The 14,940-nt window shown below is 39.2% G+C and overlaps 1 protein-coding gene across 4 annotated transcripts in view; it reads right to left on the bottom strand.

The window, feature by feature from the left end:
* The window catches only part of LOC137380762 (metal transporter CNNM1), a 125,476-nt gene that overhangs the window by 25,143 nt on the left and 85,393 nt on the right, over window positions 1–14,940 (bottom strand). For 2 of the 4 annotated variants that reach the window (XM_068053081.1, XM_068053083.1), the window contains 2 exons: window positions 10,184–10,347; window positions 7,102–7,267 (listed from right to left, as the gene is read on the bottom strand). The exons of 1 other annotated variant lie outside the window; for it this stretch is intronic. In XM_068053081.1, the coding sequence (XP_067909182.1) occupies window positions 7,102–7,267; window positions 10,184–10,347 (330 nt within the window). Of the gene's footprint in view, window positions 1–6,640; window positions 7,268–10,183; window positions 10,348–14,940 lie in introns of all 4 variants that reach the window. One more of the 4 variants, XR_010977078.1, reaches the window with a different exon arrangement.

Raw genomic sequence — 14,940 nt, 5'->3', positions numbered from 1 at the left:
CCGCGTCCCCATTACACCTCCAGGAAAATGGCCCAGAAGTAGGTTGGAGCTGGAGAACCAGCACACAGGCTGGCGGTGCAAAATTCTGCACCCACCCATCTCCACTCCCGCCCCCAATGGGGGCTAAAAATCAAGCCCCAGGTTGGGACAGAATTGGGCTCAGCAATAATGCCACAACTGCACTACTGATTAATACTGCAGCAACGGCTACGATCTAACTGACATATTAAGAATGGCCAGTTTGGGTGAAGCATTGGAGGGCTGCAAGCATCCATACAACTGTGTAGCCAGTCACTTCAGGGAAGAACAGGAGAAAATTAGGAGGTGGGGGAGGGCGGGGGAATGAAAGTAGAAACTGAACATCTATACTTAATAATTATTGCTCTGACTGATTTTTGGTATAGAGGGGTCATAGTGTTTGAAAATAAACAAATATGTGCAATTAAATGTTGGAGTGGTAAAGATTCATGATTAATTGGTTTGAAAAATATCAGTGGAAGGAATATATAAAAATCATTAAATGTTGACAACAGTAAAGGAGAAGTGCATAACAATGGAATATATAAAAACAGGGCATTTTTAAACAAGGTGTAAATAAAACAAGGCAATTTAGTGACATCCACAAAGTGCAAGTCATATGATTAACATTTTTATCTATAACAAGCTTGAATCTAGACACACAAAAGAATAAGCAGCAGCAAACAAATGCTGGCAAATGTTATAATCTAGTTTATTCCCAGTTGAATTGCATTAGCAGTGTGCATCCAATTATTGCTTAAAAATCTCAATGTCATCAGAAAGTTTTCTGCCTGCAAGGGAAAATTCCTCCAGATAAACATTAATATAGCGGTCCCATTTAATATGGACAATGACAATGGTAGACAGATGCGGGCACCGCAAGGCATCACACTAAAGCATTTACATGAGGACCCTCCTGCTCAGAGTAACTTCCTGCATTTCCACCCCACCCCCCAACTGTTCAGTAGGGTTCGTCTGTCCATCTGCAATCAATGCTATTGACAGACAGGAGCTGACAGCTTCAATGATGTTGGTCAATGTATTTTTTTTTTATTTGCGCTAGCAATTTTTAAATTATCTAGTAATTCAAATTAAGCAACTGGAGTAAAACATTGCCGGGGGCATTTTTAGTGCACTTCCAATTTGAATTATCCAGCAATTCAACTTGAGCAACGTCAAGTTAACAGGAATAGACTATCGACAACTTTTCAGTTCTAAAGAGCAAATGTCTCTTTTGTTGGCCTGCAGCAAATACTTTAAGCAAATATTTTCGAAAAACAAACCCTTGGCAGGCTCTGCTTTAATCTTCTGAGAAATCACTATTTATAAAGCTTGCTATTTTATAATTAAATTAAACCAGAAAAGGCAATGACACTGGAGAAGTCTATATTCCTCCCACTCCTGCTCCAAACCCCCGAAAAAACACTTCCCCATTCCAAAAAAGTTTTTTTGTGGCATTCAGTCCTTCAGATCATTTTTGAAAAAGCTGCAGCGCTTCAAAAGCCAGATTAAGTAATATCGAGTTCTGCCTAAATTGAGATGTGTCCTTTGATGCCAGTGCTGAATTCCTACCCAACCCCAGTCTTTTTACTTAATGTGAACATCAGAACAATATTGTGTTAGTTGCGCTGCTTAAAACTTAACTCTTTAAAAAGCGCCAGCATTTATATAATGTCAGTTCATATCACCATGGAATGCATCAGCCATCACTGGTTCCTCACTGTCCATTCAAGTGATACATTCACAATTTACATACAGTTGCAAGCTTTATGTAACGCTATTCCAAAAATGTAATAAGCATGAACATGGGAAAACTTATAAACCAATGCATACAGAGATTAGCTCTGATGAACGAAAGCAGAAGCATATCTTAAGTCAGCTGCCAGATAGTTTTAGCCATCACTACACAGAAACTGGGCAACAAAAATAAAAAGAGAGGGGACCAGAGAGAGAGAAGGGGCAGGCAGAGAGAGAGAGGTGGGGGGGGCGACAGAGGGAGAGCGGGGGGGGGGGGAGGAGGGCCAGAGAGAGGTGGGGAGGTGAGAGAGAGTGGGGTGGGGCAAGAAAGAGTGGAGGAGTGAGGTCATTGGGGGCGGGGCACGGGCGACCAGAGGGGGGAGGGTGGGGGGGCGAGTGAAAGAGATATAGAGAGAGAGAGAGAGAGAGACACTTGCATTTATATAGATTTCTATAGTGCCTTACACAACCACTGGACATCCCAAAGCACTTTACAACCAATGAAGTATTTTTGACGCGTAGTCACTTTTGTAATGTGGGAAACACGGCAGCCAATTTGTGTACAGCAAACTCCCACAAACAGCAATGTGATAATGGCCAGATAATTTTTTTGTGATTTTGATTGAGGGATAAGTATTGGCCAGTACACCAGGGAGAATTCCCTTGCTCTTCTTAATTGCCACGCGATCTTTTACATCCACACGAATAGGCAGATGGGGTCTTGGTTTAACATCTCATCTGAAAGACAGCACCTTCATCAATGCAGCACGGCCTCAGTACTCCACTGGAGTGTCAATGTACGTTTTTGTGCTCAAGCACTGACATGGACCTGAACCCAGAACCTTGTGACTCCAACGGAGCCAAAGTTAACACTGATACCAAACACAATCGCAAGGAGTAGAGTTTGAGGATTGGGAAGTCTTAGTCTTCTAATTCTCTTCATTTGGGTGTCTGGAATTTCACTGCTCACCCTGAAACCTTTTTCTTTCACTGTTCCTCCATTAATGTTTATTAATATTTTTTTTCTTTCCCATGATCCACACTTTCAAAACTCCTTACAGTTGTAATTCCTTTCTTCGTAGTTCATCTTTCCTCTCTGTTTCAAATCTCAAATCTCTGGTATTGATCCCCTGTGACTTCATCTCCAAGAACTCTCAATTGAAGCCTCCAGGTAGAACTGGCACCATACCTATTATATTACCTTGTGTGAAACCTTTTCATAGAATCTTACAGCACAGTAGGTCATTCAATCCATTGCGTCTATGCCAGCTTGTTGCTCTTTAAAGGAGTAATCCAATTCCTCCCACTCTCCCTCTCTTTCCCCTGCACCTTTTCCCTTTCAATTCCCTGTTGAAAGTTACTACTAAATCAGTTTCCACCACCCTTTCAGACAGTGCATTCCAGATCATAACTTGCTGCTTAAATAATTTTTCTCTGCATCTCCCCTCTGGTTCTTTTGCTAATTTTCTTAAATCAGTATCCTCCAGTTACTGCTTCACCTACCAAGTGAAACAGTTTCTCCTCATAATTTTGAACACCTCTTCAAGCTCCTCTTAACCTTTTCTGCTCTAAGGAGCACAACACCAGCTTCTCTAGTCTCTCCACATACCTGAAGTCTCTCATCCCTGGTACCATTCTGATAAATCTCCTCTGCACCCTCTCTAAGGCCTTTTCATATGCGTGCCCTACATTGAAACCCAAGCTTTACTTCCTGGGCACTGATCAGCAGTAAATTATTGAAAAGAAAAGCACAAATTAATTAAATAAGTATACTATGTTTACTTCCAAGATCCTAGCACATAAAACATTGGCCCAGAATTTGGTGGTGCAAAGCATCTTGCAGCATGCCCCATCAGTTCGACTTTTCCCCTTCAGTTCAAAAATTTGTTGCGCTGCAAATTTCTGGAATTGAGAGATGATAATGCAATGGGATATCTGGGACCTTAATTCTCATTATTAAAGGGTCCTTACATTGTTAATTGCCATTTTTGCAAGGCCAGCTCTTCCCTGCGACAAATTGCTGACAACTTACGCATTCAGTTACAGTACGCACATTGAACTATTTTGCCAGAAAATTCTGGCCCATTCTCACCTCTTATTCCACTCCCATTTTGAAAATGTTTACTTTCCCATTAGACTTCCTTGGGTCATAGACTATTTCTGACATGCAAGTATTTGAGAAAGACCTCCCAGGCCTCTGCCAATCATGTTCTCACTCTTCATACAGGAGGTACACAACAGTGACCTCAGGTAACTCACCTCTCCACTGATTATCATTTCTTGAGTAATGGCTCCTTGTCACTGCACTGATTCAGATTGGAAACTTGCATAGGGAAACATAAAAGGACCATTGCTTATCATTTCATGGCACAACATGTTGGTGCTCCACCATCTAGCTACTATATCCTACAGGAAGTAGGTTGGGAGGCAAAGCTTTCAAAGTAAACAAGTTTCTACCACTCTGCTTAAAACTAGTCCTGAAGTATATTTAATCAGAAATAGCCACCTTTAAAGAGATATATCTCTATTGTTAGTTCTCATGCATGTACCTAAAATGAACTAACTTAAAGAGGAAAACGAAAAACTTCAAAAGCTGGAAATTGTAAAAATAAGAGAAAATGCTAGGAAACACTTACGAGGATCAGACAGCATCTGTGGAGAGTGAGTTAACGTTTCAGATCAATTACCTTTCATCAGAACTGCAACTTAACTTAAAGAGCAGGTTGTTTGTCCTTTAACCACCCTTACTATTATAGGCATGGAGGATCTTGACTTGCATTGCAAGATTACAGCAGCATTAACAGTCTAACAATTGCATCACACAAGAGCAATAATTTAGGTCACTTAAAATATTGACCTTACAGGGGCTCTAGAGTTTAGCAGAGGAATGGTATAATGCCCTCATTTTTGTAATAACATGTCTATTCTCAAATGAGCCACCATATTGACACACCAAGCAGAGGTAAGACACTTCCCCACGAGCAGGAATGAAGCATTAAAGGAGTCAGGGACGCTTCTATGCACCGATGAGTAAACAATCAATGCGCACGACTGAGTGGGAAGACCGCAAGCTACATCGACCACTCACCTGGCGATATAACAGGAAAACGCAGCGGTGAGACTGGAAAGGGATAAAATGTTCAGAGTGTCTACTGGCCCCATTGTGTTAACCAATGATTTGGCAATAGGCAGGACTTAACAGCTGCCCAGACTTGCAGCCAAAGAGTGTATTTTACAGCAAACAGAATTGTTTCAAAAAAGGTCTCCATGAATTACAGAAAATAGAACTCATGTATGTTAAATCTCAGTCACTTACAGCTCTTATGGTCTCCAGGCATGATTGAATGGGGAAATTACCTAATCACCTTTATTCTGGCTGGGAATAGTGGTGTCACCATATGCAGCCAAAAATATTGGCTTGTTGCTTGTTTCTCTTAAAAATGTACCAAAACCCAGAGTTAAGCAAATTTAGACAAAAATAATAATAGCAACATGGAAATCAATAGTAACAGCTTAAGAAATATTTTGAAATGGGATTGAAATATTTAAAAGAATTAAAACATTGGAATGTTTCATTGTTTTTGACAATGCACTTCACGTGAAGGGGATACTCTTCCTTAAACTTACATAACTGCCATTATATAATGCCTCTGTAATATCAGGCTATATTCATTGAGAAAATTGTGACATATGGACCCTTTTTACATGAAGTCATTATACAAAAGGTATGTTTGCAGTTGAAACAAAATTGATATTTTAACAGTTAACTCCAATGACTATAAACAATAGGAGTGGGCAGTTACTAGTCAAATCACTGTTAAAATCAAGGAATGAGTCAATATACTTAGTTGTGAAAACTAGCTGATAAACTAAGCAATAAAACTCATGTCAAAAACAGTCACTTGTGTTTACAAGGTGTTGAAAACTGGTTAATAAAATAAACTGATGAAACGCAGATATCAGTGAATCAATAGAATTCTGTTGTATATGCAACACCTATTGGGAAATTCCAGATTCAGTTTGTAATTTACAGCTCTAATTTATCCCAAAAAAACCTGAAAACGAAATGTAAGCTGAAGATAAATTCAATTATTCAGTTTTGTCAACTAATTTCAAACTAATTAACTAAGAAAATTATTATTGACTTCATGTAAATAGGGCCATTGAAGTTCTTTAACTTTATTTAATCTGACTTCATTTATGCTCCCCAAAGAATGCAATACCATCCTTAATATAAAGGACACCACTTCAACATCAAATCAATAAATCCAATAAAAGTGCACAAAGCATTATACATTTTTCTATTGCTTGAGTCTACAGTGGCAATTCTCAGCAAAAGTTACAACTGAAGTAAATGCTAACCATTCAATAAATATTAAAAAAAACTTTTGAGCTCATTAATGCAACCAGATAAAGTGTGGCAACCTCATCAAGCGTGCAAAACAAAAATGTGAAATAATTGTTGAACTCCCATAACACATAGTGTCAAACAATCACATAGCTTAACACAAGACAATAAATTTTAGTGAACAGAGTAAGGAGCAATCCATTGGTGGCGAAGGTAGGCATCAATGCACATCTTTAGAAACATCTCAACTTCCAAAAGCTGCCGTTATAGTTAAAATGGAATCACTATCTGTCCACTAATAGCTATAATGAACAGTCCCATATGTTTTATGCTGCATTGGAGGGAGGGGAATCTTAAGAAGATTAAGTAAACTTTTAGTGCCTCCCCCATTCCACAACAGAAAACTCTCGGCAACAGTTCATTACTATGTTAGTAATGGCTATAAACACAATGTGTACAAACAGTTTTAAAAACATGCAGTTAGGCCAAGTTAGAAATGGCAAAAAATAAACTAATGACAAAGAAAAGATACACAACCTTTGTAGTGAATTGCAATGCAGCATTCCAAGGGTTTTTGCAATCAGCATTCTTCACAGTCAAATACTGTTAATCAGCCTTTAATGCTTCATGTCAGGCTGTAGACATTGTAAACATACGCAAGAGAATCAGTGCAGGGTTTAAGGCACAGTGGACAACAAGGAGGGCAAACAACCAAGGCTACATGGTCATGGATATGAGATTCAAAGGTTCATATCAAATATCGCAGCTACAGCAGCCATAAATTCAGGTGCAAATGAACAAGCTTGCTTCAGTTAATGCAGAGTGTTTAGCTGGTCTTAAATCTCCATTTTTCCTATATAAATTAAAAAAGGCCAGAATGCTTGGCACTGAAGTCTGTTAATGCACTGATGCATCCAAGCTAGATGCACTTTTACGGACTCAGGGCATCCAAGTAAGCTATATTGAATTCTCATCAAGGATACGACTCAGTCACTTACGAATCACACGGTTCTTCTCATTGAACAAGTTAGTGGTTTCAGTGGACAGGCTAGTGGTTGGGTCTTTACTTGTCGATTCTGTTATCGCCATATCGATTTCAGGAGTCTGGGGAGAATTCTCCATTTGGGTTGCTGCTACTGCATTTGCATACTGCATCCTTGTGATCTGAGCAGAAAAAAACCCATGCAACTTTATAACACACTTGGCATGCAGGTTCTCCAAGAAATAGTGTGGAAACAGGATGGGAGACTGAACAATTTTTACACTAATGAGATAAATATCATTTATTTTGCCTGCAAACCTCAATTAGAGTTTTTGTAAATTACGCCCCATCCCAGTTTTAACCCACTTGATCAGCTGTTGGGGTACAGATCAACACATGACCACACTCGGGAACCTCATCCAAGTGACTATTCTAACAGTGTGAGCCTAATTGACAAGCTACTCAACATTTTATGGGGAATGGATATAAGAGCTGTGCCTGACAATCTTGCCCTCACCTGAAGTTCATATACGTGTACATTGCAGTAGAAGTTAGCAGCCAACCATCAGGAATGCCTGACCTTTTGCCCTACCAGTACAGGACATAACCATGTCTTTGTCATCTTCCACTGATTCACCACTCATCATTTCAAAGCAAGCAACTGGGTATGTTCGATTGACCAGAGTTCTTTAGTTTGGGGAAGGTCAGTTTTCAACCTGTGCTAGCACCAAACAATCCCAGGCCAGGTCAGGCAATTTGCAGCACCCTGTGTTTTAACCATAACATCAGAACAGTAACAGTATTCTAAACTCTGTGAAGAAGTATTTGGCATATCTCTCTCATCTTCCCATAGAAACCTATAGTGACCCATCACTGCATCTATTTGCATTCACTCCTCTAATGTGAATAACATTCCAGGTATGAATCACTCTGTCAAGAAGTGCTTCTTAAAAACAGCCTGGAATTTGCTATTGATGAGTTTATTCTTATCTAACTTGGCCCTACAGTCATGGTCTAACTTAAAACAGAATTGAGGACTTACTTACCCTATTTCACTTGGTACATCATATACATTTGTAATGTCCTCTCTCGTTCACCTGCTTTCAAGGGTGAAATGTCTGAGTTTTTCTAAACTCTCTTCATAACTTTGACATGAAAGGCCACAAGGTTGATCCCAGTGTAGGAGAACCAAGTTATGAGCAAAGATTAAAAAAAAGAGGGGCAGTGTTTCTGCTTTGGCCATAATGAGAGTTCTGGGTGCAAATTGTGTGAGCTTTAAGAAGTGTTATTCTCACATCAGCACCCACCCCTCAACATAGTTTCTGCTCAAACTCATTTGCATAATTGCCAAACTTAAAACATGCAGCATTTTAGAATTTTTTTTTTTAATTCTTCAAAATATTCCTTGATATATTTAAGAGTGGTAAATCTGTGCAATTTAATTAATACAGCTAAAAATGTACTTATCAGAAAAAAATAAGCATTTTTAATCTGCATCCAGTCCGCCAGTTGAGTAACCTGATTTTAAACAGCTAAAAATGACTAAAAGCTATGCAGAACCATTTGCTAGTTATACTGATATAGAGCAGTCAGTTTCTTTGTAAATTAAAAAAAATTCACAAGCTTTAAAAACCCAAAAGAACGAGCTTAATTTTAACAGCCTCCTTGCAGGCCTGTAAATGAGTGCAATTAGCGGAAACTCACAATGGAGATTAATTCGGTCTGGGGCGTGACCAGTTATATAGGCAGGGCCAGCTTCCAGCGTAATGTTTTTTAAACTAGCACAAAAGATTGCGGAAGATCAATTTGTGCTGGACGAAATATGCACATGAAATTCTGGGATCTTTTGTGCTGGTTTGCACGATTTTGAGCAAATGGGCTGACTAAAACAGCTCAACTAGTGGAAACTCAGGGCCAGATTCTCCAACCTTCAAAGGAGGTTGGTCATCCAAAAGGAATACAAATAGACAATCACTGATAAATTTTAATGATTAATTTGTGATTAATTATACCGCTTTTTGCTATCACACAGTTTAGTTTGTAAGGGAAAGCATGCAATTTCCAGTGCAGCAATACTTTAAAGTGGAAATTATGCAATTAACCATGTAAAACGAAGTTCAAAAAGCTTATCAATTCAATCGTCACCTCAAAAGTCATTATTGCCAAAAGATTTATTTCAGTTTATTTTATTTGCCAGTGTGGGAAACATGGTTGATAGCAATGTACAACATGCTACCGTCAGTAAATAAGAAAAACAGTCATTTCAGAACTATTTAATAATTATACAAAGCAAAGTTTTTAGCTTTTGTTTTTCACCACCTGCAACATGATCCTACCACCAAACTCAGCTTCCCCTACTCCTCAATCTCCTGTTTCAAGTTTGTCCCAATAAAACTTAAGGAAGATCAAGAACAATAATGCATCTTTCTCTTAGGCACCCTGCAATCCTCTGGGCTGAACGCATGTCAGTAACTTCTGACGGAAAATTATTTTAAAATCTGCTTTAATTTTTTTTTAGCTAAACCCTCAGTTTTCCATTGCTTCCATTTCGCTCAGGCCTCTCACTTCCTTAGCGATTCACACATTCCTCATTTCTTTTAATGATTTTATTTCTTCAATGTTTCTATGACTTGAGATGATCGCCTGTATCATTTCACTGATGCTCCTTCTCTCTGACAATATTATTCACCTCCCAACTGTTTTCTACTCATATTAACATCTTTCCATAACTTTTCAGTTTTAAAGAAGGTTATGAACCTGAATTGTATTTAGACTATCTGCTCTCTCCATCGATGCTGTTTGGCCTGTTGTTTTTTTTCCCATTTTTTTCTGTTTTTTATTACTGAAGAAATACTAGCAGGCCTTAATTCAAAAATTCTGTCAACTGCCTTTGTGCCAAATTGTTGGGCACATTAGAAGGATTTAGATTTGCACACTTGCCTCAAGTTCTTCATTCCAAGTATGGAGATGCAGGGGCAAAGGCTAGCACAATTATGACAAGGTAGAGTTCTGTCACTACGTATACAAATATGATCAGCTTCCATCCACACAGCTAAAACAACATACTTAGAGGATCATAACACAGAAGCAGGTTTTACCTTCACAAACTGGAGGTCAGTTAATAGCCGTACAGAGTAGTCTGGAACATAGCTATAATTACTGAAGTTTTGTTGGTAGGTACCGCCCGCAAATTCAATCCGTTCTGATCGATTTACTGAATCTGTCCATTGTAATCCATTGCTGTGAGATGGTGATCTGATGACTGGGTAATACATAAAAATTGAAGTCAAATAAAATGACACCCTTTAGTTACAGTCTTGCAAATAGTTTTATATAAATGCAAGTCACAAAAATGTTACAAAAGATTGATAAGGTCCTGATAAAACGAAGTATCTGAATGACGTCGGTAAAGCTAGCTATCAGCTGAAACAGCTGATGATCATTACACTTCAGAAATGGTTCTAAGATTGGTAAGATATAATTGCTGTCATAAGCACCATTTCAACAATAAAAACCATTCTTCAGAGACTTTTCGCAACAACCTAATTATCATTTTTTTTAAAAAAGTGAATTCAACTGCAGCTGAAATCTCATTAAGGAAGTTTGTTTGCACTGCTGTTGAGCAGCAGTTAACAGCACCATCTATAGGTCAGTAACACTTAAAATTTCTCATGACCAGAAGCTTATAAGGGGCAAATTTTCCTATGATTTCTGAATGGGGAATGCTTATTCCTCAGGCTGAAAACACAGGAACTAGGGGCGGAAACCTGCAATGCCAGAACCACAATAGTTGCAAGCTAGTAGGATACCTAGCTTCTCTTCGATTAGAGGATCGGAAAGAGACAGGCAGAACCCAGCAGGAACCAAACAACTTCCATACAGGGCATAGGGCTAAGAATCGGTATAGGAAGCCTTCCAGCTACTATTTTTGGACAGCCTGAAGGCTTCGACTATAGAGTAACTGCTGCTGCAGGCAGACATTCCTGCCCTGCTTACAGGCACTAAGCCGTGCCAGGGAGCTGGCCTGCAAATCCAGATGTTTCGGTCTGGTCCGGCACAGCACACCACACGTCTGATTAGAACCCAGGTGTAGAGCTAATAGAAAATTCACCCGCTAAATCTCCAACTGGTCATCAGCAAATATTAAATTGTGCACAAAGTGCACCTGGAAAAAAACAAGATTACTATGTTAAGACTCAAAATTCTGCCTTGACCTCACTCTGAAAGTCTTGAAAGCCAAGAGAAAACAATCAGCAAATCTGACATACAATGTGCTCAGTACTAACACTTTGCTTCTTTATAAACCATACTCAAAGAAATCCAAGCTGGCCGCCAATGGAAAAACAAATTGTTATGTAATCACCACAATTCTGAAACCAGTCAGTGAAAGGCTCAACAGGTTTGAACTTGGTCCTTTTCTTTCTGGCATCAGTGTTCACATCCATGGAATAAGCCTCTTCCCTCCAACAATGGTGAAGGGGCCTTGTGTATCAATTTCATACCAGCTTGTGGGCAAAGTCTAATTCAAAAGGCTACAATGATGGCTGCTGCAGAAAATAGAAATATCACATCACAATGGTTAAGTCGGTCTCTGGCCTCTTATGCATCCCCCCCCCCCCTTCTCTTCACTCCATCAATGGCAGGGTCTGTCGAAATCTCTTAGCCTCTCCATCTCCCTTTCGTCTTAAAAGAGTTCCCTTAAAAGCTACGCCTCCGAAGCCAGATTTTGATCACCCCTCTTTATCTCTCCTTTGGCTTAGTTTTAGCTTTTCATTATGTCTCTGTGACATGCCCTGGAATATTTTTCTACATTAAAGGCACTATATAAATGCAAGCCATTATCACTATTGCTATTCTGAGACTGGCATTAAGGTGCATTGTTGAGGATAACCTAGAAGTGGTTTTACTATGCATTATGCAAAACTTCTATACTGTACTTGATGCTAGCTTGGACTATAAATAGTATAATAGTAAATAGTTTTCTGCAGACCTGTACCAATACCTTAATGACATAAACTATACGAATGCAAACACTGCTAACTACTGCTCAAGCACCACTTCCCAAAATTAGACATTCATTTCTTTTAGAAATAATTGTTTGGGTAGTCAGTAGTGATAATTCTTGCAAATATTGTGTAACTTTTATTTAAATATATAAACAAAAGATCTATCCAGACAGCCCAACTTTCGATGCAATTGAAATGTCGTCGTCTTTTAAATAATCCTTTTATTGTCAGCCAGGTATCAGACGTTAGTGGATTGCCATCACTATATTTTAAAATCTTCGAATCAAGCTACTAAAAAATCTGCAAGTGTATAATTATAATTTGTTCGCCTGATGCATAGTCCACACACACGTCACAGGGACAGACTCCACTTACCTAAGTTCAGATAGCTTAGGTGCAGGTTGGCAGGGCTGAAACTTTGGCACTTCTAACTGTATGCAGGAATATAGCCAGCTGAAATCATGCAGCCTTTTGTTACACAGGAGTGATAAGGTTCCCACTACTTGACTAGTTAGGAGCAGCTGTCAGCTTACAGGATTATTTGGAGTGGAGTGGGAAGGGAGTTCCTGGCCCCAGTGCCAGGTCTTTCCGCCATGATTCGCCAGTAAACCGATCTAGCCAGTCGATCATCAAGAGTGCCTGGATACTACAGTCATTACTGGTTCAGACATTGGATTATCAAGTCTGCCAGAGAAGGCTGATTTTGTTATGAACTCCATTGTGAAGTATGTTGTCTTCGAGACACCTGTAGCCCAAAGAATCCTGGTTACAAGGGAATCTGCAGATAAGATGACTCTACTGATTGCAAGTGGTAGTAATATTGTGTCATATGTTGCCAAATACAGGCACATTATGAGAAGGATGATCAGTTGTTTCTGATGGGATCCTTCATCAAATGACTTGCAATGTTAACTTATATTGTAACTCAGACACTAACTCACCAATTGTGCATTTGCATTGTTTTATTATTTTCTGGTCTTCTCAGATTTTCAACACTCACATCTTCGCTATTACTGGCTTCTATTTTCTTAAATATTTATATTACATTACACTTCAAAAGTTCTTCATTGGCTGTAAAACACTTTGGAGCATCCTATGGTCATGAAAGGCACTATATAAATGAAAGTCTTTCTTTTACTTACAAACATCTTAAATGTTAATTTTTGTTCCCATAAGCTTTTAACTGCACAGTTTTTCTCTCCTATAACAAACATGTTCAGCATCATACAATGACAAAAAAGGGTATGGTCATAGCCAGAAAACATTAAAACGAATTGCTTTCTATGGAAGCACTCATCCTTGATAGTGAAAGGTCTTCACTGCTTGACCGAAGACCTAAATTAAACAAGCTATATTACAGCAATGTTCTGGGGCTGACCTTCCCTAATAAGGACTCCTGACTTCTTTACAAACCTCTTTACAAACTTAAACAGAATGAGTTTGAGCAATCACAATTCAGTTTCTAATGGACATCATCCCACATGGCAAAATTACTCTTAACTTTTCATTAAATTGGCAATCTCACTCAAAAAGCCCACAAGAAGCTTGGTGTGAGAAACAGAAAATGCGACACTGCTGCCACTTTAATGAAGTCCCTCAGAAGAGACCGTTAACAAAAGTTGAAGCTCAAGGAATTGAAGGCAAATTATTAACCTAGTTAGAAAATTGGATGAGTTGCAGGGGACAGAAAGTAGGAATAATGGGCAAGTACACTAATTGGCAGGATATGACTAGTGGTGTCCCGCAAGGATCTGTGTTGGATCCTGAGCTATTCACTGTATTCATTGATGGTAAGATAGAAAGCCATATATCCAAATTTGCCAATGAGACAAAGATAGGCGGCATTGTAAGGAGTGTAGGTGGAAACATAAAATTACTCAGAGATATTGATAGATTAAGTCAATGGACAAAATTATGGCAAATGGATTTCAATGTAGGAAAATGTGAAATCATCCACTTTGCGCCTAAAAAGGATAGAACAGGATACTTTCTAAATGGTGAAAACCTAGAAACAGTGAAGGTCCAAAAGAGACTTGGAGGTCCAGACACATAGATCATTAAAATGTCATGAACAGGTACAGAAAGTAATCAGAACGGCTAATGGAATGCTGGCATTTATATCTAGCGGCCTAGAATATAAGGGGTTAGAAGCCATGCCTCGGTTATACAAAGCTCTGGAGTTACTGTGAGCAGTTCTGGACACATGTTCGGAGGACTATATTGGCCTTGGAGATAGTGCAGTGTATCAGAATGATACCTGGACTTCAAGGGTTAAATTACGAGGAGATATTACACAAACTAAGGATATAGACCCTGTAATTTAGACAGTTAAGGCCTGATTTGATTGAAGTTTTGGAGAGTTAAGAACAGGGGAACAGGGTTGTCTAACCTTTGCGCATGGGTGGGGGGGGTGCACATTACAATTTTTGTCTTACATGGGGGGGGGAGGGGGGGGGGGTCGGTGAGACAATTTCAGAAAGATAAAGGCATTAAAAATTTATCTTACTATTAATCAAAACAAGTGTGCATTATTGTGAAGAAGCTTTAAATGAGAAGATTAATTTATTGACTTACTTTCTCATCGCTATTTTGGACCCTGATTTAGTGAGATACCTGGCACTTTTTTGTTTGTACAAGTAGTCAATGTTTGCCCACACACTTGATGTAGCAATGTGGAGTATTCCGGATAGATGCCATTCTATTAGGAGTGATCTTGATGACTCTTTCTCCGTGTACCTGCAACCCACCACCCCCCCCCCCCCCATGTTGTTCCCCCCCCCCTCTCTGTGCCACCCTCAGTCTCAGTGTCCCTGACCCCCGTCACCCCGCCTTTCTCCCTGTCCCTCTGC

The sequence above is a fragment of the Heterodontus francisci genome, chromosome 20 (genome assembly GCF_036365525.1).
Source record: "Heterodontus francisci isolate sHetFra1 chromosome 20, sHetFra1.hap1, whole genome shotgun sequence".
Lineage (NCBI taxonomy): Eukaryota > Metazoa > Chordata > Chondrichthyes > Heterodontiformes > Heterodontidae > Heterodontus > Heterodontus francisci.
The sequence above is the reverse complement of the archived record's forward strand: the minus strand, read 5'-3'. Positions and strand labels throughout refer to the sequence as shown.